The sequence below is a fragment of the Sorex araneus genome, chromosome 6, assembly GCF_027595985.1.
Source record: "Sorex araneus isolate mSorAra2 chromosome 6, mSorAra2.pri, whole genome shotgun sequence".
NCBI classification, from domain to species: Eukaryota; Metazoa; Chordata; class Mammalia; order Eulipotyphla; family Soricidae; genus Sorex; species Sorex araneus.
In genome coordinates, this window is record NC_073307.1 from 15737756 (window position 1) to 15765719 (window position 27964).

Below are 27964 nucleotides of genomic sequence, written 5' to 3' on the forward strand. Positions count from 1 at the left end.
TAACCTGGAAATGATGGTGTGTGTGATGTCGAATCTAGCCTGTCTGCTGCTCATTGGCTTGCAAACGGTATGACTGGACCGTAGGTAGAAAGGCTGGCAGCTTCCACTCCTTCCTTGCTGTGCATTACGGCGCTGTCTCATTCCTTATTAGGAAGGATGCTGAGCTATAGTGAAAGTGAACTTCCTTTTATTTTCCAGGCAGTAAAATGTTGCACTCTCTGCAGTCAGTTGTAACTGGCTTCTCCACAGAGCGTGTGCTCTGTATTTGCCCTACATACACGCTTGGAATCTATTATTTAAAATGGCATTCAACTTTGTCTTGTATCTCAATTCCTAAATAATTTAAAGACACCTCTGACTCGCGCAAATCTGCTTTTGTAATTTCCCACGTCGCCTCCACCTAGAGAAGCATCATTTCTAGGTGGTGGAGAGTTTCAAGTAAATTTTATTTTATCTGGTGCTGCGCTGCATGTGGGCCTGCAAGGGGGCTCGGTGAGAACCTGTCAAAGACCGTAACCGGCAGAGACCATACCCAGCTCCAGGGGAGACCAGAGGGGCTGATGATCTGCCTGGTGTTACGCAGTTAGGGGAATCAGGCCAGAGACGCGGCAGCCTGCGTGAATCCCAGGCCATTTGCATGTCCTCTCCAGCGTCTAGTAAGGCCAGAGTGTGTTTGATGGTTAGAACTTGAGCCACTGGTGAGTTCTCACCCGTAGGCCAGGATCACGTGTCCTCTTAGTCAGCCGAGACGAGCGCAGCGCCCGATGCAGACCTGCGACCTGCGCTGCCTACACTGAGGAAACCTTCTCCTCTGCTGACAGGTGAGCATCCTCAAGGTGCCCAATATCCAGCTAGAAGAGGAATCGTGGCTGAATCCTCGGGAAAGAAACATGGCCATCCAGAGCCATTGCCTCACGTGGACGCAGTATGCATCCCTGAACGAGGAGTCTGTCTTCCGGGAAAGTGGAGACAATCCAAATTGGTAAGGTCGTGTGTGTGTGTGTGTGTGTGTGTGTGTGTGTGTGTGTGTGTGTGTGTCTTAGATTCAGGGATGTATAGTATATATGGCCATATATATGTGTGTGTATATATATATTCAGGAATGTATGGTATATATGGGCACATATATATTTAGGGATGTATAGCATATATGGGCATAAATATATTCAGGGATGTATAGTATCCTATACAGGAATGGGCATATATACAGGAATGTATATATGTATGTATAAATATATATGGGCATATATATGGGCACAGATATATATTTATATATACTTAAAAGCTATATATTTATTATATTTATATGTAAACATTTAAATGTATATTTAAAAACTATGATTCTAGTAGGGATTAGGGTAATGGATGAGTCATGAGAGTGTGCTTTGGATGTATGAGATGCTGGGTATGATTCTTGGCACCCAAAAGTTATAATTTCACACTGAACACTCTGTTTATAACTCACATTAAAAGATACTTTAGTAAGTCTTAACCACACCAAGAAATTCATCAGTCTGGTTCACTTTGTGGTAAAATAATGGTGTTCACCTTCCTCCTGACTGTCCGCTCTTGGGTTTCTTTTCTCCTTCTCCAGAGGCAGTGGTTACTACTGTGCTGAGTTTTCTTTCTGACCTTCAAGAGTTACTCTTTCTTACGGTTACTAGTACCTTAAACTTATACTTACCTGTACCTGAAAGGCACTTACTACCTGTACCTTTTTTGATCCTATGTAGTCACAGAGCATGCCGAGTATGACTTGGTCTGCCTTTTCTATAGACATGTCTTCATTTTGTGTGTCTATATTTGCACTTAGTAGAATGTTTCTAAAGTTTGTTTGACGTATCTATGGCACATAAGCTAGATCATATATAAAATAAAAACTTAATATTTATATATAAAATCTAGTTTATTCTTGGAACTGCTGTATAGTTCTCAATTCTGTTATTTTATTAGATTTTCTTTAGCTATTTTTGATGTATGTTCATATGGTATGCTGTTTGCATTTATTATAAATAGTACTGCAGTATTTTTGAAATGACTCTTGTATGTATATGCCATAGTTGAAAGTTCCTCTAAGGTAGATTTTCCTTTTTTAATGAAGAACTACCCAGTGGCACTTGGGGACCACACAGTGCTAGGGATCAAACGGGGCTCCCATCTACAAAGCATATGTAGGTCCAGCTCTCAGAGCCCTCTTAGCCCCTAATGTAGAATTAAATATTTTATTTTTAGGTTTTTTTTGGGTCATACCCAACAGTGCTCAGGGCTTAGTCCTAGGTCTGTGCTCAGGAGTCAACTCCTGGTGGTGCTGAGGGAACATATTTAGTGCCAGGAACTGAACTGGGGTCTTCCACGTACAGGGCAAGCACTTTAACCTCTGTACTGTCACTCTTGTCTAAAGTGGAATTTTAAATTTTTAGGTTTATTGACATAATACATATATCATTTATTCTTTCTGGTGTATAATCTTCTTAGTTCTAACAAGCAGGCATATACAGTTGTGAAAATACTGCCTCAGTCAAGGTATAGACCAGTTACGATCTAGAATGAAAAACTCTATGCCAAGACAGTTTAATGGGGAAAGAATATTCTTTTCAATGAATGGAACTGGTACAGATTGATACCAACATTAATCAGAATGAAGTTTGACCTCTTCACCATACCCACTTGGGAGAAAACACCGATGTAAATCTGTGATGATCATGATAGTGATGGTGGGTAAGGCAGTGATAAGAGGAATATAAGTATACTTGTTCTCATTGAAGTTAAAACTTTTGTGCTTCCTAGGACACTGGTGATCCAGAGTATGGGAGATAGCATTTGTAAGCCTTATCTGACCAAGATATAGTCTCTGGAATACATAAAGGACTATTGCAACTCAATAATATAAAACAGTTCAATTAAAAGATGGCAGAGGCTGAAGAGGTAGTACCGGGGTTAAGGCTCTTGCTTGGCATGCAGCAGACCCGGATTCAGTCCCTAGCACATGGTCCCTCAAGTGCCACCAGATCTGGCTCCTGAGCACAGAGTCGGGGACTTCTGAGTACTATTAGGCGTGTGTCTCCACCCTGGGGTGGGGGGACGCAAACAGTATTAGCAAAAATGGGCAAAGAGTTTGAGTAGACATTTCTCCAAACAGGTATGCAGCTAATAAGAACATGAAACAATGTTCAGAGTTGGCATCGCGACTCCTCAGGGATCACCACATTGAAGCGCCAATGAGTTGCCATTTGGCACGTGCTAGCATCGCTGTAAATTAAAATGATAATACAACAGCAAGTGTTGGTGAGGATGGGGAGAACTACGGAGTTAGCAGTTACAGGGTTACATCCTGTGGTGCCACGGCACCGGGTGGCATTAGGGGTTGTGTTCAGGACCTGGCACACGCTTTGCTGTCTCCAGACATACGTTACTGTAATGCATTCGTCTAACGGCAGTGGAAAAGGTCTTCAAGCCTAGAGGACTGGAAATCTAGAATCTGGAATCTATTCTGAAGCTTCATCACTTGTCCAAACCGTTATGGCTCCCCTCATTTTGGTCTTGTGATCATTCGAGGGTGATCTAGCAGCAGCACATGAAATGAGGTCATGCCAGGTCAGAGGGAGTCTGTCCTGAACACCAGAAGAAACAGTCTGTCTTTTGTTTCTCTCATCATTAGAATGTCATATTAAGCCTGTGTATTATAGATGTTTGAGATTAGGCTTGGAGGCAGAACCTAGAGCATTTCTTTTGTTCACCAAAGGAGAAAAAGACCAGAATTATTTTTTATGCAAAACAAAAATACAAAAAGTCTTTCACTTTAGCTTGACTTTTCTCAAATCCTTGGGTGATTAGTCTTGAAAGCTGAACTGAACCCTTTATTAGTTGGTAAGTAAAATGATAATTGGTCCTGAGTATCCAAGGAAAACAGCTTTCAGAAACCTTTTGTAAATATGTTTTTTAGAAAATATTTTTTAGTAGTAACTGATTCTGGGAAAAATGATAATGTATCTTATCAAAAATGTTGTGTTTTTGGGGGAAAAAAGAATTTTTTACCTTGAAGCAGTGTGCTTACATAATGTTTTGGTCCATTGCAAATTGGTATTTATTTTGGTTTTGGATCTTTTTTTGCCTTTTCCCTGTTAGAAACAATGCTCTGGTGGAAATTTCCTGTGACTCCACCGTTTCCCACTTAATCCAATGTCTTTTTTTAAGTTAAGGATTAAAGATCTTAGGCAGTTTATATTTTGATACACATTACCAATTTTTTTTAATAAAAAGATTGAACCAATGACACCTCTTTCCCCCTTTGGTTTATACTTTTATCCTCCCCAAGCACTTGTTTTGCATTATTCCCCTGGCATGCCAGTGTTTACTGAGACCTACCACATCAAGGTCAGTGCTAGAATTTTCTCCTGCGTTGATTTGGAGCCCAGGTTAAATAACTCCCTCGAGCTGCTACAGTGAGTAAGTTGCCAAGTCAAGATGTGAATGTGGGTATCATGAATCCACCCCCAGCACCGTGTGGTAAGATACATGTGGGCTTTTCAGAAGAGCACTTTTGTCTCAGATGTACGGTACTTTGGAGCCCAGGCGATGGAGACTGGGTTTTGTCCTCTCCTTTTTCCCCCACTTTAGTTTTCAGGTCACACCCGGTGGTGCTCAAGGCTTACTCCTGGCTCTGCATTCAGGGATCACTTCCGGCAGGGCCCTGGGCAAGCATGTGTGATGCCGGGCATGACAGGGCTGTCCACTTGCAGACAAGCACCTCCCCCCACTGTCCTACCACTCCAGCCCCCTGGTTTTGTCCCTTGTGCCACACAGAGAGTGTTCAACAGGGGAGGATCTGTTGGAAAGATCCCAACTCGAGGAAAGTTTCGTTTGTTTTTGTAGCTGCCAGCTTGGATTTAGACAGACATTGAAGCAGATGTTCTAAATGAGGTGTGCCGGGGGAGGGCACCGGGGAAGGAATACATCATTGCTCCCATTCACCTCCTTGCCAGAGAAATGAGAGTGGAGACTGGCACTGATCCCTGAAGAGGAAACCTGGACTTTCTTGGTTTCTTAAAAAAAAAACAACATTGGAACTTGGACTTTTTTTTTTTCCCAAAGAAACAAGTTGTCACAGTCGCTGTGTCTGAAATTAGACCTCGGAGCTGTGTGTTGGTGAGTTGTGTGTGTGGGACCGGACACCAGGTGCCCTGCTGTCCCCGTGCCTGGCTCTGGAGAATGATGAGTCGGTGCTCGGGGTCCCTGATCCACCTTTGCTTTCCTGGTGACAGTGCCACCGTCATGGCACCTTCTTGGGCAAGAATGACGCGGGCCTCGTCCCCCTTTGCGGTGCTGCCCTGAGGGTTGTTTCTGATGATTTTCTTCCTTATTAGCGTCCTCAGACTTCTCCGGAGGGCAGTGGGGTCACCGCTCTCTTTAAAGAATAGAGATGGATGTTTTCTGCTTGACTCACTGTTACTACGGCCAGTTTGGTGCTCACGCGGGCAAAACCCTCTTGCACAGCTGTGTCTTTTCTGATACCATTGAGGCTGCACAGAGCAGCCCCAACTGGCACATGTGCCAGGCGTGGTTTTAAGTGCTTGAGTGCTTGATGTATGCATGACCGTGTATGTGTACGTACGTATGGTCTTGCGTCTGTCTGTTCCTGTGAGATTGGTACCTGAGTATCCCCATCCTAGGACCCGGGGCTTGGACAAGTGTAATGACTTGTCCGAGGTAATTTGGCCAGTATTGACCAGATCAAACCTGGATGGCAAATGGGTTCTAATTTCCACCCCAGGCCCATTTGTCTGATCCACAGATTTCTGCACAAGTTCCTGTAGGAACTTGGCAGTTGGCAGCGACACTGGCCTTCCTGTCCCCGAGGGACCCTGTTCTCAGAGCCAGCAGGGCCTCTACCTCGGCGTTCTCGTCCCAGTGGCGTCTCTTTCCCTGTGTCTCCAGTTGTTTGCCCTTCAAGGTAGGCCTCCGCATGGCTGCCCGGAGCAAGGGGGGTCTGCACCGCTTCCTGTCTCAGCTGAGGGCGAGAACCTTTCTCCTGCCCGGGGACTCCCATCAGTCTGTTTGAATCAGCTGAGGTCCCCTGCTTCCCTGCTTTCGTCTGAAGCCAGCGAGAGAGTGGCCCCAGACTGGAGTGGCGTCCCTCGGCTCCTGGAAACCCAGGGGCTGAGCCGGGAGAGCGAAGGGCCCCAGCACAGAGGAGCCTGGAGGGTGAGAAGGCGACCTCGCGCGTCTCGCCCCTTTGCACGGTTGCTCACTACGTGGTGATGCTTTGGAAGTGAAAGAAATGTCTCTCCGCCAGGGAACCCAGGGCTAGCTCTGTTCCAGCCACTGGGCCTCCCGAGGGCCTGGGGCCAGGACTGGGACTCTCGCAGGAACTAAAGCAGCTCCAGGGCCTCTAATTTCCACCGCAGGCTCATTTGTCTGATCCACAGAACTCTTCTCTGCACGCAGCTTCCCTGTAAAGACTCTCGCGTTCTCTGCTGCAGTTAACGGACCTGCCTCTGGGGCTGGAGTCCCACCTCTGAAGCCCCGCAGACTGGCTTCCTGGCCTTAAACCTGCTGTGTGGTGGGAGCTGCCCCAGCCCAGAGGGGTGCTGTGAATGGAGAGGAAGAGCTACCCCAGAGCGCAGGCTACTACCTGCTGCAGAGGCCCATAAAGGCTAAGGCTTACTTCTTAGCACTTGCTTCCCTGTGGCTGCAGTGGTCATGACCTGGGTTCAACCCTCAGCATCGCATATGGTTCCCCAAGTACCACCAGGGGCCACTTTCGAGCACCACTATATGACCCCCAAGTCTCCCCTCCTCCTGCCCCCCCCCCCATACACCAAGAAAAATAAAAACGGTATTTTACAATTGATATTTATGCTGCAGGGCCTTCCCTGTTGGGATTTTGCAACCCCCAGTGCACAGGGGCTGGGGCTGGGGGGAGCTGGACTGTTTCAGTTCCAGAGCGAGAATTCAGCGCTGGAGGGATCAGCATCCAGGGCTCGATGGCAGCATTTTGTGTGGACTGAATTCTTCCACTTTTGGGTTCTCTTCTCGGCCCCTGCTGTGACCAGGCCTGTTACGGACTCCAGGACACCGAACTGTGCCCTTCCATGATGTTTCATTACTATTGAAGCCTCTTTTATGTGACGAGCTTTCATTCTCATAATAAGATCAATATCGTTTTTAATTTCTTATTTTTCAAGTTCAGGGTTAAATTATCCAAGACCCTGAGTATTCCTTTGATGAATCACAACTAGTATAATTTCCATAATTTGAAGGACAAACTTGTTGGACATATTTTCCTTCGCCTCTATGTTCTTCTTCTGCTCTGAGATAGTTTTTTCCCGGGAGTAAACTGACAGTTTGGTGTCTCCCGTGCATTTCATACAGGACTTTTAAGTTGACCTCCAAACTTGCTTTTACTGAAGCATTAAAATACACTGGGTTTGTTAACTTAGGAATTATTTCTCAGCTCCAGTCTAACAGCTGGAGGGTATCGTGATCTAATAGTCTCAATAAATATCACTCTGCTCATTCCACACATGACTCCCTGTTCTCATATTGATCTTGATTTCCAGTGGAACGGTGATGATGACACACTTAGCAGCAATAAGGCCTTTACTGTGCTGTCAATATGACTTCTGGACAAGACCTTTTTTTTTTTTTTTTCCCTTTTTTGGCTTTTTGGGTCACACTTGGCAGTGCACAGTTACTCCTGGCTTTGCTACTGAGGAATTACTCCTGGCAGTGCTCAGGGGACCATGGACCATATGGGATGCTGGGAATAGAACCTGGGTCGGCCGTGTGCAAGGCAAATGCCTTACCCGCTGTACTATCACTCCAGCCCCTAGAGCCTTTTTTTTTTAAATTTGTTATTGAATCACTGTGAGATACACAGTTACAAAGTTGTTCATGATTGGGCTTCAGTCATACAATGTCAACACCCTTCCCTTCCTTCACCAGTGTACATTTCCCACCACAAATGTCCCCATTTTACCTCCTACCACCTCCCCCAGTCCCAGTCTCTATGGTACTTTTCTTTCTCTGAGAACCGTATTTGTGCCCCAATTAAACTGACTTCCAAAACATACTCATTGATCTGTGATGTTTGTGCTCAGGTAGTCCGGCTAGAGAGATAGTACAGGGGTTAAGTGCCTTGATCTGCACATGACCAACCTTTGTTCAACCATACATGGTCTCCTGAGCACCGCCAGGAGTGATTCCTGAGCACAGAATCAAAAGCACGTCCCCAGCATGGCCTGGTGTGCCCCTTCCCCCCCAAAAAAAACCCCAAAACATCCAAAACTAGCCAAAATAGTCAGAGTCTTCTCTGATTTTTCCAGTCCTGCCACATCCCTGTCCTCTGAGTCGTGTTTAGCTGGAGGATGCTCTGTTGCCTCTTGATGATTGAATGGTGGATAATGGCCCTTTCCGGAAAAAGGGATAGAAGTGGCAGAGAGAACTGTCTCAGAGATCCAAAAGCATTTGGTAGGAAATTTGATGGAGAGAATATCTTGTACCACTACTATGGAGACAGCCTCCGGATTTACTGATTGGCCAGTAAGATGCCACGTGACTTCCGGGATGTGGAAATCGCTGAGTAGCACTTGGTTGCAGAGTGCTGGAATAGCCAATAGGGTAACGAGTAAGAAGGCGCTGCACTTGGAGAGGACTCATCACTGGATGAATGAGTCGTTGGAACTAGGGGTCAGCTGTGTTCAAAGTGGGGTGCCTCCTTCAAGAGGCTCCATTTGAAAAACAGAGGAAGCTGTTTTATTTGAAATGGTGATAATCCCACTGGAAAAGACAGCCAAGGAACATTTTCATTTATTTCTAAGTAAGATCTTTTAAGATCTTGTAGCAAATCCATATTCATCTTTTTCAGATACTCCTTTTACCTTTTCTTTGTTCCTATTTTTTCACTACCATATTGCGTTGTATTGGTTTGAGGTATGTAACATAGTAAGTTGATGTATGGGTATATTGAGGAGAATAATCACCAGAGTAGACCAATACCCATCGTCTTACAGGGTTAGAAACTTTTTCTTTTTTTCAATGAGAACTTTAAATTTTGCTCTTGTGGAGCTGGAGAGATAGGACAGAAGGTAGGACACTTACTTTGCACATGGCTGACCTGGTTTGGATCCATGACATCACATGTGGTTCACTGAGCCCTGCCAGAAGTGATTCTGAAGCCCAGAGCCGGGGAACAGCCCTGAGCACAACAGGGTGTGGCCTCCCAAAACACTACAGTAACAGCGACCACAACAGCAGTCACTCTTGCAGCAACCTCTACATGTACAGTACAGTTTTTTTCTGCTGCAGTCACTATACTGCACGTTACATCCAGGATTAATTTATCTTCTGAAGGGACGTTTGTATCTTTTCAATGTTCTTTATCCACTTTGCACCCCACCCCCACCCCTACTCTGGCATCCACCAGTCTGTTCTGAGTATGTTTTGTCAGATACCACAAGTAAGTGAGATCACATGGTAGTTGACTTTATCTGACTTAGCGTGCATGTAGTCCATCTATGTCATAGATGTAGAATTTTCTTCTTCCTTTTAAACTTGCAAAAATATTTGAAAGTGTCCATATCTATGCCTATTCCAGATTGTGTATTCCAGATTCTTCTTTCCTTGATGGATACTTGCATTCTTTCATATTTTAGATACTGTAAATAATCCTGTGAACTCAGAGGCCAGATACAGCTCTTTGAGATCATGATTTAGTGTTTTTTGGGTATATCTATCTATCTATCTATATAGATATATATATATCTATCTATATATCACTGTAGCACTGTCGTCCTGTTGTTCATCGATTTGCTCGAGCGGGCACCAGTAACGTCTCCATTGTGAGACTTGTTACTGTCTTTGTCCTATCGAATATGCCACAGGTAGCTTGCTAGGCTCTGCCATGTGGGGTAGCTTGCTAGGCTCTCCGAGAGGGACGGAGGAATTGAACCCGGGTTGGCCGCATGCAAGGCAAGTGCCCTACCCACTGTGCTGTCACTCCAGTCCTGGATATATATATATCCAGAGTGGAACATAGATTGTTTGATAATGCTATTTTTAAGAATTGTAGGAACTCTTACGGTTTTTAATTTGGTGGCTGTCTACCAATTTGGCTTCCCGCCAACAGTAAAACTTCCTTTTTGTCAACATGCTTGCCATCGAAGGTTTCTTGTCTTTAGGACAGCCCTTTAGCAGGCCTGGGGGGCAGCAGGCGGTGTTGGGGATGGGGTGGGGAGTGGGCAGATGTGTTTTTCATCTGCATTTCCCTGATGATTGGTTCTCTTGGGTTTTGAGACGTGGCCACGGTTCAGGGCCAAGGTTAACTGTGTGATTTATTGTGATTCTGGTTTTGCAGTCCCAGCTGACTCCGGGTTGGAAACAGTTTCTGAGTTCTCCAGGTGAATCTGTTGAACGGTGAGATTTGATTAAGGAGTCCGTGTCCTGGGGTCCTAGTTGCAGGCAGACATGAGTGACACCTCAGGAATTCCAGGGCTTGCAGTTCCTGTTAATCTTATTAAGCATGACCGGCTGATCGTCTGGCTGTCTGCAAACAATACACACTTTGCCGCAGATGTGCCTTCCCGATGAGCGGGGCAGCGTTCTGAGGAGGGCCCGAATGGACGCAAGGGAGAAATTCTCAGGGAAATAAGGACTGGAAGAAGGGAGATTCCAGCAGGTCGGATGGGTGCTAAGCCTGCCTCGCATTCTCGATTACACACTTTATCTCTGTGGCTTTGTACCAAAAAGGTTTCCCTCTCATTTGGCGGCTGCTGTGGTGAAGTGAGGGGACACGGTGAGGGCTGGAGGGGTGGGCTGGCGGCACCCTCAGGCCTGATGGCGCCCAAAGAGAAGCAGGCGTCCCCAAGCACCTCAGAGAGCTCTGCAGGGCGCGGCACTTGGCAGCGTCACACCCGCCTCCATTTAAAATGGGATGGATGAAGGGCAGCCCGTCGTCTGCCCTGTTCCTGCAAAATGAAAACACAGAATCCTTTGTTTGGGGGACACACCGATGCTGCTGCTCGGGGCTTACTCCTGCACAGTGCTCAGGGGTCGCGCCTGGCGGTGCTGGGGACCAGACTGGGTCGGCAGCAGGCAAAGCAAGCACCTTCACCCCTCCTTCTCCTCCAGCCCTCGGAATGCTTTACTTTAAAATGGTGAAGAACTTCAAGCAACGAGCAGAGTATCCAGCTCGATGTCACTCTTCAGATAGTTCAATCCTGGTGACAACACAGGGCCCTCGTCCCTGGTGCCAGCACTGAACGGCCTCTGTGCACCAAAGGGTCTCATAGCCCAGCATTAGTTCCAAACTAGGCTACATTGTCTCTACATTGTGAGACTTTGCCCATCACTTGCAGAGTCTCTTGCCCCCTCGCCTGGCTATCTTCACCGGGCTCCTCAGAGGGGGTGGGTTGAGTCTCCCTCCCCACCCCTCGCAGAGCCCTGGCAGCCAAAGACCTACCTCTGGAACCCAGCCACAGCCATGCTCAAGGCCACTCTCCACATGCTTGGATGAGCCTCACGCATGAAGGAACCGGCAGTGGAACCCAGGTGTGTGGGACCCGGGGCTGAGATCTCCAAGCCTGCTCGGATCGGGACTGGGCTTCTTCCTCCCAGATCCCCATTCAGTAGCTAGGTGGTCACACCCACAGACTGTCCCCAATGCCCGTGTAATCCCATCAACGGCCAGCATCCAGAGACTATAAAACCAAGTTACTAGAAGACCTCTTATTGCCTAGTTCTCCCTTTTGGAGAATCCAACAAGCTACCGAGAGTTTCCTGCCCAAATGGGGTAGCCTGGCAAGCTCCCCGTGGTGTATTTATATGCCCAAACCAGTAACAATGATGGGTCTCATTCTCCTGACCCTGAAAGAGCCTCTAATGTGGCACCCTTGGGAAGGATGAGTAGAGAGGCTGCTAAAATCTTAGGGTTAGGAAGAATGGAGACGTCACTGGGCCCACTCGAGAAAATCGACAATCATTGGGATGATAGTGATAGTGATAGTGCCCATCACTTAAGATGCCGGCCAGTTGCACCCAGTAGGCATTTTTCTGAGGGAAAGGACATGGGAACTGAAGTTAATGTCATGGGCCCTGCCACTTTAATTTTGTGTGCCCTTCGCCAGTCCACCTTAGTGAATCTGCTTTTTGAAATGTGTGAGATGGGCTTAAATCCTGACTTCCGAGGCTTGTTGTGTAGGAGATAACTGCCTCTCAGGGATTCAATCCAGTGTACTGCAGAAGGTTGTCATCAAGTATTAATCATTTATATTATTGATTAATATTATTGATGAGCCATTCTTCAGTATTATTTTAGCTAGGGAGCTACTCTGCCCTATTACACCCACACCGGCTGCCCGGACACTGAGAATCTCAGCCTCTGATTATTTCCTGCTGTTCTGGGCTTTCCCTCTGCGGCTTATTGTTAATGATTTGGGTTCAAGGGAGAAGAGAGTAGTGCCTGAGGACAGGGGGTTAGAGAGCCTGCCAGGGGTGTGGGTCACACCATTGCAGGGCCACGTGTGACCCTGTGATGTGGCGGCAGGCTGGGGGAGATGAGAAGGCTGGAGCCTCGCCAATGCTAGGATGGGGCGGGCGGGGCTCACTGCTAAGCCATTTATGATGACTGTGCGACACCTCTCGGAGAGCCCGGCAAGCTGCCGAGAGTATCGAGCCCGCGCGTATTGGATATGCCAAAAACAGTAACAATAAGTCTCTCAATGAGAGACGTTACTGGTGCCCGCTCAAATCAATGAGCAAGGATGACAGTGACAGTGAGTGACAGTGGGACACTTTGAAGTCAATGAAGTGCAAAGATTTCGGAGTTGAGTGCAGTGGGACTTGCACGCTGGGCGTCCACCTTCTCGGACACTTGCTTCTCTTCCTGCAGATGGAAACGGTGTGGTGGAGAAAGTGTTATGGCTGGAGTGTTCATATTGGCCGAAGGATTCAGTGCTTACCCTCGGTACCTGGAGCCCTTTCCATGTATTACTTGTTCACCCCTGCACATGGGCTAGTAATTACTAATGCCAGTTTACGGAGGAGACAGTTTTCACAGACCTTTGGGGACTTGCCTCAGACAGGAGGGTACCTGTTGCATGTAGAGCGGAGTCTGACTCCAGGAAGTACATCCTCAGTGCATCTGTGTCTGCATCTGTCTTTCTCTCTGGTTGTGTGTGTGTGTGTGTATGCATAATATATATGTATACACACATACATTATATACATATGTATACACACAAACATTATATATTATGTATACACATAATATACATATATACACACTTAATATATATATATATATATACACACACATAATCTCTCGTGTGTGTGAAGACTAAGAACTGCTTTGCACTTACTGAGAACTCTCATGTGTTGTGTGACATATAAAGAGGGGGCAGTTAAATAGGAGTGGACAGACAGTGGGCTCTGCAGACCTGACCTGGCCTTTGGGCTTCACCTCTGTGCCATCACAGGAGAATTCTGAAAACGGTGATTAGAATGGAAATGTCACCACAAGAAGAATATCTATGAAATCCTTTTCTCTCTCTCTTTGTCCAACACACTTTAATTAAATTTCTATCATGAAAACAATTAGGCAAAACTTGCCATACCTAACTAGTCAATAATTCAGGGACAGGATCTCATTAAGCTTGTGCTTTCCTGGAAACTGCCTTTTTGGATTCAGAATCTGTGGCTGTGTGCCCTGGGGATTAGTTCCTATCTGTATTTCCTCTCAACTTAACTCCCAAAGGACATGCATTTTTCAGTGACCCCAAGATAGGAGACTGATTTTGTAAACTGCCGTTTACATCCACAAGGTGTTTCTAGATTTGAGCTACATTTTCTCCACTGTGATCCCCTTGGGTCTGTGTTGATTTATGTCACCCCTGGACAGAGCCGTTGAAGTGATGCAGATGTAGGCACTGAGTGACTTTCAGGAAACCGTGGGAACTCCTCTCTCCACCGGGTGGAGGCTGCCCCCTACTGACTTGAGCATGTGGAACCCCTAAGACAGGTGGCCCTGGTTCCTAACAAGCAGGGAGAGGCAGTAAACGCTTCTTTTGCATCTTCCCCGCCCTCTTCCTTCCCTGCACTCTCCCTCCTTTCCACCCGTTAGCTTATAATGCATTTTATGAAATCCTTCTATGTGTGTGTTACTGCAGTAAATTAATACTACACATACAACTATATAGAAAACATTTGGCACTATCTACTACAGTGGTTATGGTCTTGCATATGGCAACCACAGTTCAATCACTGGCACTGCGTGGTTGTCCTCCCCCCTCCCCCCCGCCAGGATAGAGTAACCCAGAGTACAGCTGGTTGTGACCCACTCCACCAGAAACATTTTATTTTTTCTCTATCTGCTGGTGTACGCTTCCAAGGATATTTGGAAGATGTATATACAGAAACTCCATTGCATGTTGACACTCAGTATTTAGTTCCTTTCTGTCTAATCTTTTTGCATAATTGTTAACACAACTCTGTTGTAAGGGGCCGCCCGCACGGGAGAGCCTGGCAAGCTCCCCATGGCTTATACATATGCCAAAACCAGTAACAATGATGGGTCTCATTTCCCTGACCTTGAAGAGCCTCTAATGCGGCACCATTGGGAAGGATGAGTAAAGAGAGGCTGCTAAAATCTCAGGGCTAGGACAAATGGAGACATTACTGGGCCTGCTCGAGCAAATTGATGAACAATGGGATGATAGTGATACTGTGATACTAAAGTTGGGACTACGCATGACTTATGGTTCAGATATTTGATTGCTAGATACGTCATAGAGACACGTGTGTACTTTTTTCTAGGTTCATGATAAATATAAGTATTTTCATTGTAGCACTGTTGGTAAAAGCTCCAAAATAGATCCATATTAATTGTCCATCTGTAGAAGTGTCGAATTCTTAATAGCATTTTCAAACAATAGAGCTGGACATGCAACAACTACATGCCACAGTATGGAGGAGTCTCATCTGGCACACGGCCTTTATGCCCTTGCCTTCACTGTATCACTGATCGTCCTGTTGCTCATCGATTTGCACCAGTAATGTCTCCATTTCTCCCTGTCGTGTTCAGGGTCAGGGAAATGAGGCCCGTTATTGTTACTGTTTTTGGCATATTGACTATGCCACGGGGAGCTTGCCAGGCTCTGCCATGCCTTAGCACTTAGCAAACAGTAAACAGTCAGTGCTAAGAGAGGTGTATGGTTGGGATGGGGGCTTTGGGTACTGTTGGTTCTAGGGAGCCTCTGCTGGAGACAAGGACCCCATTGAGAGGCTGTTGGGAGTGACACTGAGACACGCTTTCACAACGTGCTGTGCTATGCTCAGGCAGTGACAGTCGCAAGGGGGAGAATGACTGACTTTTGAGGGATGTTAGAATAATAACTAAAAATCCCACAGTCTTGTAAATGATGGAAGTTGGGTTGATTAGAAAGAGAATCACATAAAGTGTTTGTGAGATTTCTAATCCATAGGCATGGAAGATGGTTGTACCATTAGTCGTGAGAGAAGGGCCACAGTTTTGAGGTGGTAGATAATGAAATTGTATACACCAAACTCCGTGACCGTAGCCACATTATTTAACTGCCGTATCCTCGTGTGTAAAAGAAGAATGTTTGACCATAGTTCATATCCGAGCCATAGTTCACCCCTGAGCCGTACAGCATTGGCGGGCTCAGTGTGACCCGGGCATATGGTAGTATGTGATGCAGTCTTTCCTCTGGGCTAAACAGAGATACAAGACAGGCTTTAGAAGCTCGAGTCATCTTCATATCTCTCTCTGCCTCTGTCTCTCGCTGTCTCTCTGTCTCTGTCTCTGTCTTTGTAGTTTTTGGACCACATTTGGCTTACTCCTGATTCTGGTGGTGTTCAGGGGACCATACGGGATGCGAAATATTGAACCTAGGTTGCTACTTGCAAGGCAAGCTCGCTGCCTGCTGTACTATCTCTGTGACTCCCGATTTACGTCTCTTGAGGAAAATAAGAAACATTTTAAGTTTGAGAGTTGGAGCAAGTTCAGGGCAAAAGGTTCAAAGAACTGAGAGTATATAGTACTATGGAAAAAGGAAAGGCACGAGGGCATTTAAGGAGAGTTTTTAAGAAAAGGGTAAGTGAGAAGTTAGCATGTATCTTGATGAAAATGGTTTTTGGTGGCGTAGAACATTTTAAAGAATAACTGTTAATCTGAAAATGGTCAGGATATTATTAATACTTTGATGATTGATCAGTAATATTAATATTAAATTACTACATTTTAAATTATTCTTTATATTTTAATTATTAATTATATAATAAATGCTATAAGTTATTAGAGAAAATATATAAGAACAAAGTATAAAATGGACATCTATTATTCTCATGCCCAGAGATTCTGTCATTTTCCAGCTGTATCCATTTGTCCAGGCATCCATTTTTCTTTTTTTGCTATTTTGGGCCACACCTGCTGTGCTCAGAGATTACTCCTGACTCTGTGCTCCTGCCTGGATCACTCCTGGCCATCTGGGGGCACCATCTAGGCAAGTGCCTTGCCCTCTGTACTACCTCTCCAGCCCGCTTCCGTTTCTTTTAGGAGCTGACATTAACTGTATATTGTTCTGCAACCTGCAACTTAGGAACTTAGATGGAGGCTTATCTAGCGCAGGGGGTTTAGCTACAAGCACTCAGAAGAAAATATCTGATGTGCTTGTCAGTGCCATGTTGAGGGAAGGCACTGTTTCCTTCTCTGGCAGTCTTCAAGTAGAAGAGGATAAATTCTCATCTTCTCCATGGCAAGGGCACGGTTTCCCCTTAGTGCCTCGTTACTCTCTGATATGTGGGGAGAAACCTGGGAAGTGCTTTTCTGAGCACTTACTTCTCTCAAAAGCAGTGGAAAGAAATATTGGTTAGAATATGATGTAAGTGAGATTTTTATTAATCCCTCACCTAAACTTGCCTTGAGGACCGAAAAGTGTATCTCTCCCAAGAGTATAAGACTGCTCCACTTTCACTTGTAAATATTAATGTCACCGTAAATTCTATTCTGAATAATATGGAATAAAGACAGGCAAGATTAGTGTCACTAGGATATAGCTTTACGTGAGCAAAGCATTTTAAATAGGCTTAAACCTGAGAGGTGGAAGCTGCTTTGCCTATACGGTTTGCCTAGTATTTATGTTGGCTTGTATAGGATAAGACTCAGTCTCTTTCTCTCTCTCTCTCTCTCTCTCTCTCTCTCTCTCTCTCATTTTGAAGGCATCCTGTTTACTGTGTACATGATCTAAATAGATTACTGCTATTAGGAGATCTAACTGAAATTAACACAATTTTTTAAATATCAAATTAACAGCTCTTGGGATCCATACTTTTCTCCCAATATCTTTCCTAGCGTCAGTGAATCAGTGAATGTGCTTGTAAATACAGATAGAGACCTATAAAAGCACATGAAACGGGTGGTAGTTAGCATCTCTTTTCCATAAAGTTATAAGAAAGTCAGGGAAATGTTTCTCCTATCTTCATCTCCTCTCTTCTCTGCATACTGTATGCTCCTGTGCTACTTTCATGCCTTCTGCCTGGGTCTTTGTGGTTTCCTCCTGATAAAATGTCAGCTTTGCTGACATGATACTCACCACTTGCCTATCAATCTTTTCCTATTCTACACGAGATCTGGGCAGGCAGAGAATGTCTCCTTACCTGTGGGAAGCTAGCACTCAGTGAAGGACTTAGCATACGGAAGCCACTGTGCTAGTGGCTGTTGAACAAAATGCCGTGTGAGCTCAAGTTCAGTAGAACTCAAATCTATTGCGGTGATGAAGTCCTCATGTTTTGTTTATCTGGCAAGTTCTTTGTTTTTGAGCTGCACCCAGTAGTTTTCAGGGTTCACTTTTTTTTAGAAGAAACTTTATGTATTGAGTTATTTATTTATTGGCTTTTTTGGGTCACACCCGGTGATGAGAGGTTACTCCTAGCTCTGCACTCAGGAATTACTCCTGGCAGTGCTCGGGAGACCATATGGGATGCTGAGGATTGAGCCTGGGTCGGCCGTGTGCCAGGCAAACGCCCTACCCACTGTGCTACTGCTCCAGCCCCAGGGCCCACTCTTGGCTTTGTGCTCAGGGTTCACTCCCGGCAGAGCTCGGGACCATCTGTGATGCCAGAGATTAGAAAGTTTGGTTCTGTGCATGGCAATCGCCTTAACCCAGCTACTCTCTCTCACCCCCCAAATTCTAAACTTGGCCTTCATTTTTGAAGGGCAGTTTCACTAAGCATAGTATTGTTGGTTTGCAGGATTTTTTCCTTAAGTACTTTGAATATTTTATTCCAACTTCTGCCCTATTGGGTTTTTCTCAAAAAGTTACTGAGATTTACACGGGAGCTCCTGTGTATGTGATAAATCACTTTTTTTTGTGGCTATTTCTTTGGGTTGGGGTGGGGTGGTCACACCCAGCAGTGCTAAGGGGTTACTCCTGGCTCTGCACTCAGGAATTAGGATAAATCACTGTTTCTCCCCTGCTTTCTGAATTCCTTTGTTGTCTATGACTTGATGGTTTGGTTATAATAAAATCTTCATGTGGTTCTCTACGGAGTTTAGCTGGTATTGTTTTTTTTTATTTCATTTTATTTTTAAAAGTTGTTCACAATACCTTTGCGGCCCCGCGCGAGATCGACCCCGGAGGCAACTGAACCACTTTGGACACGAGCGGCGCCCCCAAAATGCCTCCAAATTGTGTGCTGGGAGCTTCTGGCCCAGGCGCTGCCAACGAGTGATGCAATTTCCAAAAGAATTTTCCTTGGACTTCATATAGAAATCCAAAACCGCGACCTAATATCTCTTGATTGTCAGCAACGTGTAAATGTTCCTTTTTGGCAGGGCTTACCGTGGGGGGAAACTCCAAACAATAGTACTAAGTTTTTTGTTAAAGGGTAAAAGATTGTAGCGATAGAATTTTAGGCAGAATTTTCCCTGGACTTTATATAGAAACCCAAAACCGTGCGGCCGCGGCAGCCTAATGTCATCTAATCATCAGCAATATGAAATGGTTCCTTTGTAATGGGTTGGACTTTGGGGGGACCATAATAGGGTTAAATTTGTAGCGATGTGTAATTTCTGGCTGTACTTTCCCTGGACTTTATACAGAAATTCAAAGCCACGAGGCTGCTGCCATGGCCGCGCAACCTATTGTCATTTAATCATCACCAATATGAAATGGTTCCCTTTTAACGGGTCGGACTTTGGTGGGAAATCCTAACAAGAATAGTAAGTCTTTTGCTGAAATATTGAAGGCCACCAAAGTGGTAGCCATCTCTATAGACTGAACTAAGCCATATCCCCACGCTGGCTGAGAAGAAATATCCTTCTTTCTCGGGAAGAAACGCGGCGTGGCGTTAACCATAGTATGATGTCCATTAAGCTGACATGGACCTGGTGGCGTGGGAATCGGATACAAGGGAATAAATTATTATGTACTTGGAACAGCGGGACGCTGGTGGAATCTTGAGCCGGGGCCGATACCAGCGTATTACTTTTGGTTCCAGAAACTGCTTGCAGACATTCTACCAGACTATCAACTAAGCCAGAGCCCCACGCTGGCTGATGACGAGAAATAACCATCTCTTTTGGTTTGTTTTCCCTTTGTCAGGCAGCGTGGTGATTACTAAACAGGCGTGATCTCGGTGGCGCGGGACGAGGGGGGAAAAAAATAGAAAAGTTATGTAACAAACAGCGGGACTTAATATCTCTACATTCTCAGCAATGGAGAGCCATCAAATGCTTCCTGGACAGTGGGACTGTCTTCTCTTTTTTTGGGGGAAACCCTAGCAACAATAGTGAATTATGTGTTGAAACATGGACTGTAACCAAGATAAAGCGTAAACGAAGTGAAACTTATCACTTACAAGGGCGGGGACTGGGGGGGCGGGAGGGGGCGGGAGGTATAATGGGGTGGTTGGTGATGGAATATGGGCACGGGTGAAGGGAAGGGTGTTTGAGTACTGTAAAACTGACATAATCCTGAGAACTTTGTAACCCTCCACATGGTGATTCAATAAAATTTAAATTTAAAAAAAATAATAAAAAAAAGTTGTTCACAATAGTTTGTTACATTTAATATTCCAACACCAATCCCACCACCATTATACCTACCTACCCACCACCATATTTCAAATGTTTCCACTTTGACCCCCAAACCTTGCCCCCTAAGCAGGACCTAAATAATTTATTTTGTATTGCTTGTTATGAGTAATCTGCTAAAAATGATCTCAGAAAGTTTCCTTTGAGAAAAGTCTGTGGAGATTGTTATGTCTCACCCTGGAGCAGATAATCTTTTATATAGGAGATTATCAACATGTAAAATGCAGCATGGCTGTGAATGTGGCAGCATGCACCAGGAATTTAAAATTTTTAAATATGGTTATACAGCTGAGGTTAATTTAATTTTTTTTGTCTGATGGTGACTTTGGGGTCCACCTGCATCTTTGAGGCGTATCATTCTGTGTTGCTTTCTTCTGAGAGATTTATTTGTGTGTCTCTGGATCGTGGCTGTTAACGAGCTTATATGGCACCAGAGGCAGTTCCTGGGCTGAGACTGCCAGGCTCCCGGAAGCATAAGGCGATGGGGGAAGGTCACCCATTTTCAACTTCATGGGAGCCTGGAGATTTCAGCCACAGGTCCCACAAACCTGGGTTTTTCTTGCTGGTATTCCTAAATTTTCATTCATTATTTCTTGTCTTTTCTCTCCTTTCTTTCTGGTATTTCCAGAAAGTTTGCTCTGAGCCACATGATGACTTCTCCCATGTTCCTTAGGTTCTCTTCACCTTCTTTTTATTTTTGCTGCTGTACTCAGTAATTTCAAATGACTCCAAGCTCTCATCATTCTTCTGCTTGTTCATGTCTTTTGTTGAATTCCTTTTTTGGGATGTTTTTGTGCTAGTTTCTATCTTTCTGCTGATATTCTGATTTTGCTCATGAATCATTATCATTTTACTGATTCTGTGAAGTTGTCCATCTGTGTTTTCTTAGCTTACTGAGGATCTTTTATATGGCTATTAAGATATTCTTTGCCAGATAATTATAGATCTCCTTTTAAAATAATTCTTTAAATATATGTTTACTATTATTTTGTTCATTTCCTGGAGTTATGTATTCCTGTTCTGTAGTATACTTTGTGGTCTTTTGTTAAGATCTAGGCCTTTGGAAAAACACCCAACTCTCCTAGTCTTTGTAGACTTGCTTCATGCAGAGGAAGATGTTTATCACATAGCCCGACTGGAGATTTTTGGGATCTTTCAAACCCTTTCTGGAGCTGTATCTTCTCTGGACTCATGAATATAATTAATTTATCAGTTAGAGATCTGACACTGTTCTCAAGGCCTATAATTCCTTGCCTTACATGGCAGTATGTTATGCTCTGTGCTGTAACATGTCAACACATTTGACTCTGCTAATAGCAGTCTCAGGGTATCCAGTTTATAGGCTGCTTTCCACAGCATTCTGTGTTAGACTGTTCAGAATCCAGTCTCTTGGGCAGTCCTTCCTACACTCCCTGTAAAGCCAAAATGTTCGATGTAAATAAATTCCATTCTGTTACATGTACAGTCTGTTCTTCTCTCAAGGGAGAAGCTAGAAGTTGAAAGTTTTTTTCCTTAATTTTGTTGCATTTGAGCTGGGTGAATAGGGATTACGGCAAATAAATAACAACATGTTCTGTTAATCATGTGCTTTAAAATTTTTTTTTTTTTTAAGTAGCTGGGACTCTGTAACCACATAACTGGTTTTTGGAGTTTTCAAAAAAAGCAATTTGGTCCTTATCTTATTGTTAGGTCCTTGTCTTAGGGAGGAATGAGGGTCCCTAGAATTTCCTACTGTGCTGTCCTTTGATGTCTGTGATAATAAGTGGTGCTGAGAACTTTTTCACATACCTATTGACCACGGTGTGTATGTGGGGGAGAGCCTGGCAAGCTCCCTGTGGCATATTCATATGCCAAATACATTAACAATGATGGGTCTCATTCCCCTGACCCTGAAGAGCCTCTAATGCAGCACCATTTGGAAGGATGAGTAAAGAGAGGCTGCTAAAATCGCAGGGCTAGGATGAATGGAGATGTTACTTGGCCCACTCAAGCAAATCGGTGATCAACGGGATGACAGTGATATAGTGATACAGTGTTTGACCATCTATATATCCTTTTTGTGATGAGATGTGGTTATTAGGTTTTTTTTGTTGCTTTGTGAGTCTTGGATTTTTTCCCCTATCTAATGTATTATGTGCAAATATTTTCTCCCATCTGGTAGTGTGTACATTTAATTTTGATCAGTGTTTCTTTTTTCATAAAAACCTTTTGAATTTGATGAACTACATTTATTTTTGTTTTTGTTAGCTTTGCTAATGGAATCCAATAGAAAACACCTCTTAAGTTCTTATCCTAGAATGTTCTGCCTATGTTTTCCTCAACGTAGTTTGTGAACTTTAGTCCAATCTTAAACTATTTAATCTACTTTGAACTAAATTTGGTTTATGGTATTAAATATGAATCAAATTTCATTTTCTTTTTGCATATGGCCATTCAGTTTTTCCAGCCCCATTTGTTGAAGAGACTTTCTCTTTGCTCCACTTCATGCACCTAGCTCCTTTGTCACAGATTATATCTGAGGGTTTTTATCTTGGGACTTTCCATTCTATCCCATTGTTCTGAGGCTCTATCTTTGTTCCAGTACCACACTGTTTTGGTTACAATAGCTTTGTATAATCTTACATTAGTGCGAATGGTACATGTCAAAAAGATGGGAATGAATCAGTGGTGATGGGGATGTGGTAAAAAGGAAGCCTCATTCACTATTGGTGGGAATACTGTCTGGTTCAACTTTGTGGAAAATAGTATGGAATTTTATCAAAAGATTTAAAGTAGATTTCAGTATGACCCAGCAATTTCACTTCCTAGCTTATACATTTAAACATAAAACGATTATGTTTTGCATGGTCCGCTGAGCACCAGAAAGAAGAGAATCTAAGTAATTTGCCTAATGGGATATAATTGATAATGTCTCAGCTCAGTTTGTAACTTTGAGCTGGGCTGGAGTGATCCAGCAGGTAGGATGCTTGCCTTGTATGTGGCTGACCCCAGTTCAATCTCCTGTATCACATATGGTCCCCTAAGCACTGCCAGGAGTGATCTTTGAGCACAGAGCTAGGAGTAAACCCTGAGCATCCCCCCGCCCCCCAAAAAAACCCCAATGATTCTATAGCTTGAAAACAAAATGTCTATATTTTTTCTATTGTATTTGAGGTCACATGGTAATAGTGCTATTGTTTTTTGGCCTACAGTCACTGTACCACCACTATCACCACCAAAGAACCGAAGGTCCTTCGGCCCTGCCTCTCTGGCACCTTAGTTCTCCTTACCCACAATGCCTATCTCTGTACTGTTGGTGACCTCAGTCCCGGAGTCAGAGTCCAAAGGTTTGTTACCACTGGATGCTGCCCCTGCCTGCAATTGCTTATACACCACATATGAGGGAGCTCATTTGGATCTTGTCTTTCTCCTCCTGATTTATTTCACTTATTATAATCCCTTCTAACTCCATCCAGGGTGTAGCAACATGCAGGATTTAATCTCTTCTCCTAGGTGAGTGGTATTTCCATCGTGTATAGATATGCCACAGTTTCTTTATCCACAATGTCATCTATCATTAGACACTTGGGTTGCTTCTAGATTTGAGCTGTCGTACGACTGCAGTGATCATAGGTGTGCACATATTTTTTCATGGTACTAGCTTAGATAGATGCCAGGGAGTGGAGTTGCTGGTTATGTGGGAATTCTACTAAAATAATATTTGAATATTGTAATCAGTTATGTCAGAGACAGAACATAGAACTCCTGACTACCACATTCTTATTAAGAAATTATTTCTTAGGTTTGAGTAAGAATCCTATATTCTGCAGTTGTTATAGTTAGAATTATTTGCCCATATATTTTTTTGTTCTCCCAGATACTTTGTTCCCCCAAGTGATATCTGACCTTGTGTAGGGAGTTTGGTTTATTTACATCTTGTGTAATGATTGCCACAATAAAGCTTGTTAGCACATTTGTTACTTCACATAACATTAATATCTTTGGTGGAGACATAAAAATTGTAAAAATGTACTCTCAGGAATTTGAAACAGCATTCTTTTCATTTATTTTACTTTATTTATTTTAAAGCATTTTTTAAATTGACTCACCATGAGATCCATAGTTATACAGTTGTTCATGATTGGGTGTCACTCGTAGGTGTTCCAATACCCGTCCCTTCACCTGTGTGTATTTCCCACCACAGGTGTCCCCAGTTTCACTCCCACCCCCCACCACCCCCTGTCCCAGCTTGCTTCTGTGGGAGGCACTTTTCTTCTCACTGTCTCTGTCTCCTTCTGGACATTATGGTTTGCAAGACAGGTACTGACAGTTTTATCATGTAAATCCCTTTACCTACTTCAACACTCAGTTCTTGTCCAGAGTGTAAATGTCACCGTCATCCCGTTGCTCATCGATTTGTTCAAGCGGGCACCAGTAACATCTCTCATTGAGAGACTTATTGTTACTGTTTTTGGCATATCCAATATGCACGGGTAGCTTGCCAGGCTCTGCCGTGCGGGCTCCATACTCTCAGTAGCTTGTTGGGCTCTCCAAGAGGGGCGGAGGAATCGAACTCAGGTCTGCCCCGTGAAAGGCAAACACCCAACCGCTGTGCTATTGCTCCAGCCCAGTCCAGAGTGATCATTTCTAATAATCATTGTCATAGTGGTATTTTCTCTATCTTAACTGCCCTCCTGTACTTGTGACAAGCTTCCAAACATGGACCAGTCCTTCTGGCCCTTGTTTCTACTGTCCTTGGGTATTAGTCTCATGTTTTCTTTTTATATCCCACAAATGAGTACAGTCATTTTATGTCTGTCCCTTCTCCTTCTAACTCATTTCACTCAGCATGATACTCTCCATGTCAATACATTTTTAAGCAAATGTCATGACTGTTTTTTTTTCTGATGGCTGCATAATATTCCATTGTCTAATGTACCATAGTTTCTTTATCCAATCATCTGTTCTTGGATACTCAGGTTGTTCCCAGATTCTGGCTATTGTGAATAGTGCTGCAATGAACATAGGAGTGCAGGTGGTGTTTCTGCTGTGTGTTTTTGGGTCCCAGAGTATATTCTCAGGAATAGTATTGCAGGTCAAATGGGAGCTCATAAAGCTTTTCCTCCGTCCCTCCGTCCCTTTGTCCCTCCCTCCGTCCCTCTGTCCCTCCGTCTCTCTCCCCTTCCTTCCTTCCTTCCTTCCTTCCTTCCTTCCTTCCTTCCTTCCTTCCTTCCTTCCTTCCTTCCTTCCTTCCTTCCTTCCTTCCTTCTTTCCTTCCTTCCTTCCTCTCTCCCTCCCCCCTCCCTCCCCCCTCCCTCCCCCCTCCCTCCCTCCCTTTATTTTTTTTTAGCTTTTTATGTCACATCCAGCGATGCTCAGGGGTTACTCCTGGCTTTACACTCAGGAATTACTCCTAGCAGTGCTTGGGGAACCATATGGGGTGCCAGGGATCAAGCCTGGGTTGGCTGCATGTAAGACAAATGCTCAACCTGCTGTACCATTGCCCCTGTCCCTGAAACAGCGTTCTTAATAAGACTGTTGTCTGTGTGATAGACTCTTAAGTCTCTTTTTAACAAAATATTTTGTGTGCTATGCAAATATTGACTTACAGATATTATTTTATGCTAATTATAAAAGTTTCTGAATTTAATAATTTCTATATCTTCGTTTCTGTAGGACTGAGTTCATCCAAAGAGGCAGAATTTCTATCACAGGGGCCGGCTTTTTCAACTGCATTTTGGAAACTTTTGCCAGCACATTTTTAAGACAGGGAGCCCAGAAGGTAAGCTGTTTGTACTCTGAACTAACATTAGTTTTTAAAAACCCTAGACATTCCTCTAGGGTTTACTGAATAAAGATCATAAACAGAGAGAGAGAAAAAAGAGTTAATAAATAGCTGCAAAAATAATTTCCTCATTAGACTTTTTTTTTTTCTCTTTTGAGTCACACCCAGTGGTGCATAGGGTTTACTCCTGGTTCTGCACTCAAGAATTACCCCTGGAGGTGCTCAGGGGACCATATGGGATGCTGGGAATCGAACCCGGGTCAGCCACATGCAAGGCAAACACCCTACCCACTGTGCTATTGCTCCAGCCCCTCATTACACAAATTTAAATCAAAATAAAGTTGAGGTACCATTTGTAACCCATTAAATTGAAAGCATGCCAACAAAGTATATATGAGAAGATGAAAAATACTTCACAGGAATAACCAGAAAGAATAATTGTCTGGACTCTACATAATGTGATGACAACGCTTTATTAATTTAGGTTTGGTTTTGGGGCCATTCACAGTGGGGCTGTTTGGGGATGACTCTCAGCTTGGTGCTCAGGGGCTGCTCCGGAAGGTGCTCCGGGGACCCCACAGTGCCACGATCCCACCTGGGGCCCCGCATGCAAAGCACGTGCTCCAGCGTGAGTGCTCTCCCTGGTCTTGACAATTGCTTAAGAAGATACCGATAGCTTTTGTCTATTTAATGCTCACTAAATGTTGCTCACTTTTCAAATTCTCTCGTGGAAAGTAGTTACTGCTGATGTTTTGTTCGAATGGGTCGAAGCCATAGAGTTCCCGAGCCCCCGGTTGTCCGTACTTGGAAGCTGGACAGACGAGAATCGAGGCTTCTGTGGACTCGAAGGCTGCCTTACAGCTTCCGGCCCTGTGTGCCCTCTTTTAACTCTTCTATTTTTAACTTGTCTCGTGAGATTTTCAGTATATCCTGTTTTCCTGCCTTTACAACACAGTTTTCAAAGCTCCTTCAAGTCAAAGTCCTAATTCTTAAAGCCCTAAAGACCAGATCTTTGTATGCTCTGTGAAGGTGGAATGTCATCGCATGATTATTTGTTTGATATAATACTAGTAAATTGTGATGATGATCTTAATCACTTATTTCTAGTATTTGTTTTGTACTTGTATATATAATATATATGTATTATAAAAATATAATACATTATATTTTTATTATACATATTATATTATATTGTATTATATTTTTATAATACATATATATTATATATACATGTATTATATATAATTATTATTATTATTATTATTTTTGCTTTTTGGGTCATACCCGGCGATGCACAGGGGCTACTCCTAGCTTTGCACTCAGGAATTACTCCTGGCGGTGCTCAGGGGACCATATGGGATGCTGGGAATTGATCCCAGGTTGGCCACGTGCAAGCCAAACGCCCTACCCGCTGTGCTATTACTGCAGCCCCTATATTTAAAATTTTTACTGTATTTTATGCATCACAGTTTCCAGTACTGTTAATTCACATGGTGTCAGAGCTGGTTTCTGATGAATATTATCTAGAAACTCTCCTGTGCCTTTAATTTTGTTTGGGGGCCAGTGTTTTCCTCTTCTTTCCTACTGTCACCTGCCAAGAGGCCTTGTTAGGACACTTTTCTTCCTAATGATCCCTCCCCATGGACTTTTAATATTATAGGCATGCTAATACTTTTTATATATTGGCTCTGCTTAACTGAAAATGTATAGTATTTTTCCATTCCAAAGAGCACATGTTACCTCTTACATTGTCTGCATAAGGGAAGCCTACTTTATATATACTACATCAAATAAAAATAACTTCTTGAGTTCTTGTCACCATCTCTTCAAGTGAAAAAAACCCAATCATTAATTTATCTCTCCTACTTTTCTCCCTGAGCAAGCAAAAACAAGGAAAATTTCAAGCCCAAATTCGAAGACCTTTTTACTAAACCATCATGTGATTCTTGCAAATCCCATACTTTATGTTTCTGAGAGAAGCTGAGTATGGGTGATAATAATCTTTTCATGCAAATGTTCTTTTTTAGCTTGTTTGAGTACTCAGAAGTGAGTGGAAATGCTGTGGAATGCATTAATTATGTACTTACACAGAG

At 43.8% G+C, this 27964-nt stretch overlaps 1 protein-coding gene across 1 annotated transcript in view; it reads left to right on the forward strand.

Annotated features, from left to right (window-relative positions):
- Positions 1-27964, forward strand: part of PRELID2 (PRELI domain containing 2) — a 75520-nt gene that overhangs the window by 22552 nt on the left and 25004 nt on the right. The window contains exons 4-5 of the mRNA XM_055142217.1: positions 822-982; positions 25763-25868. Of these exons, the coding sequence (XP_054998192.1) occupies positions 822-982; positions 25763-25868 (267 nt within the window). The remainder of the gene's footprint in view (positions 1-821; positions 983-25762; positions 25869-27964) is intronic.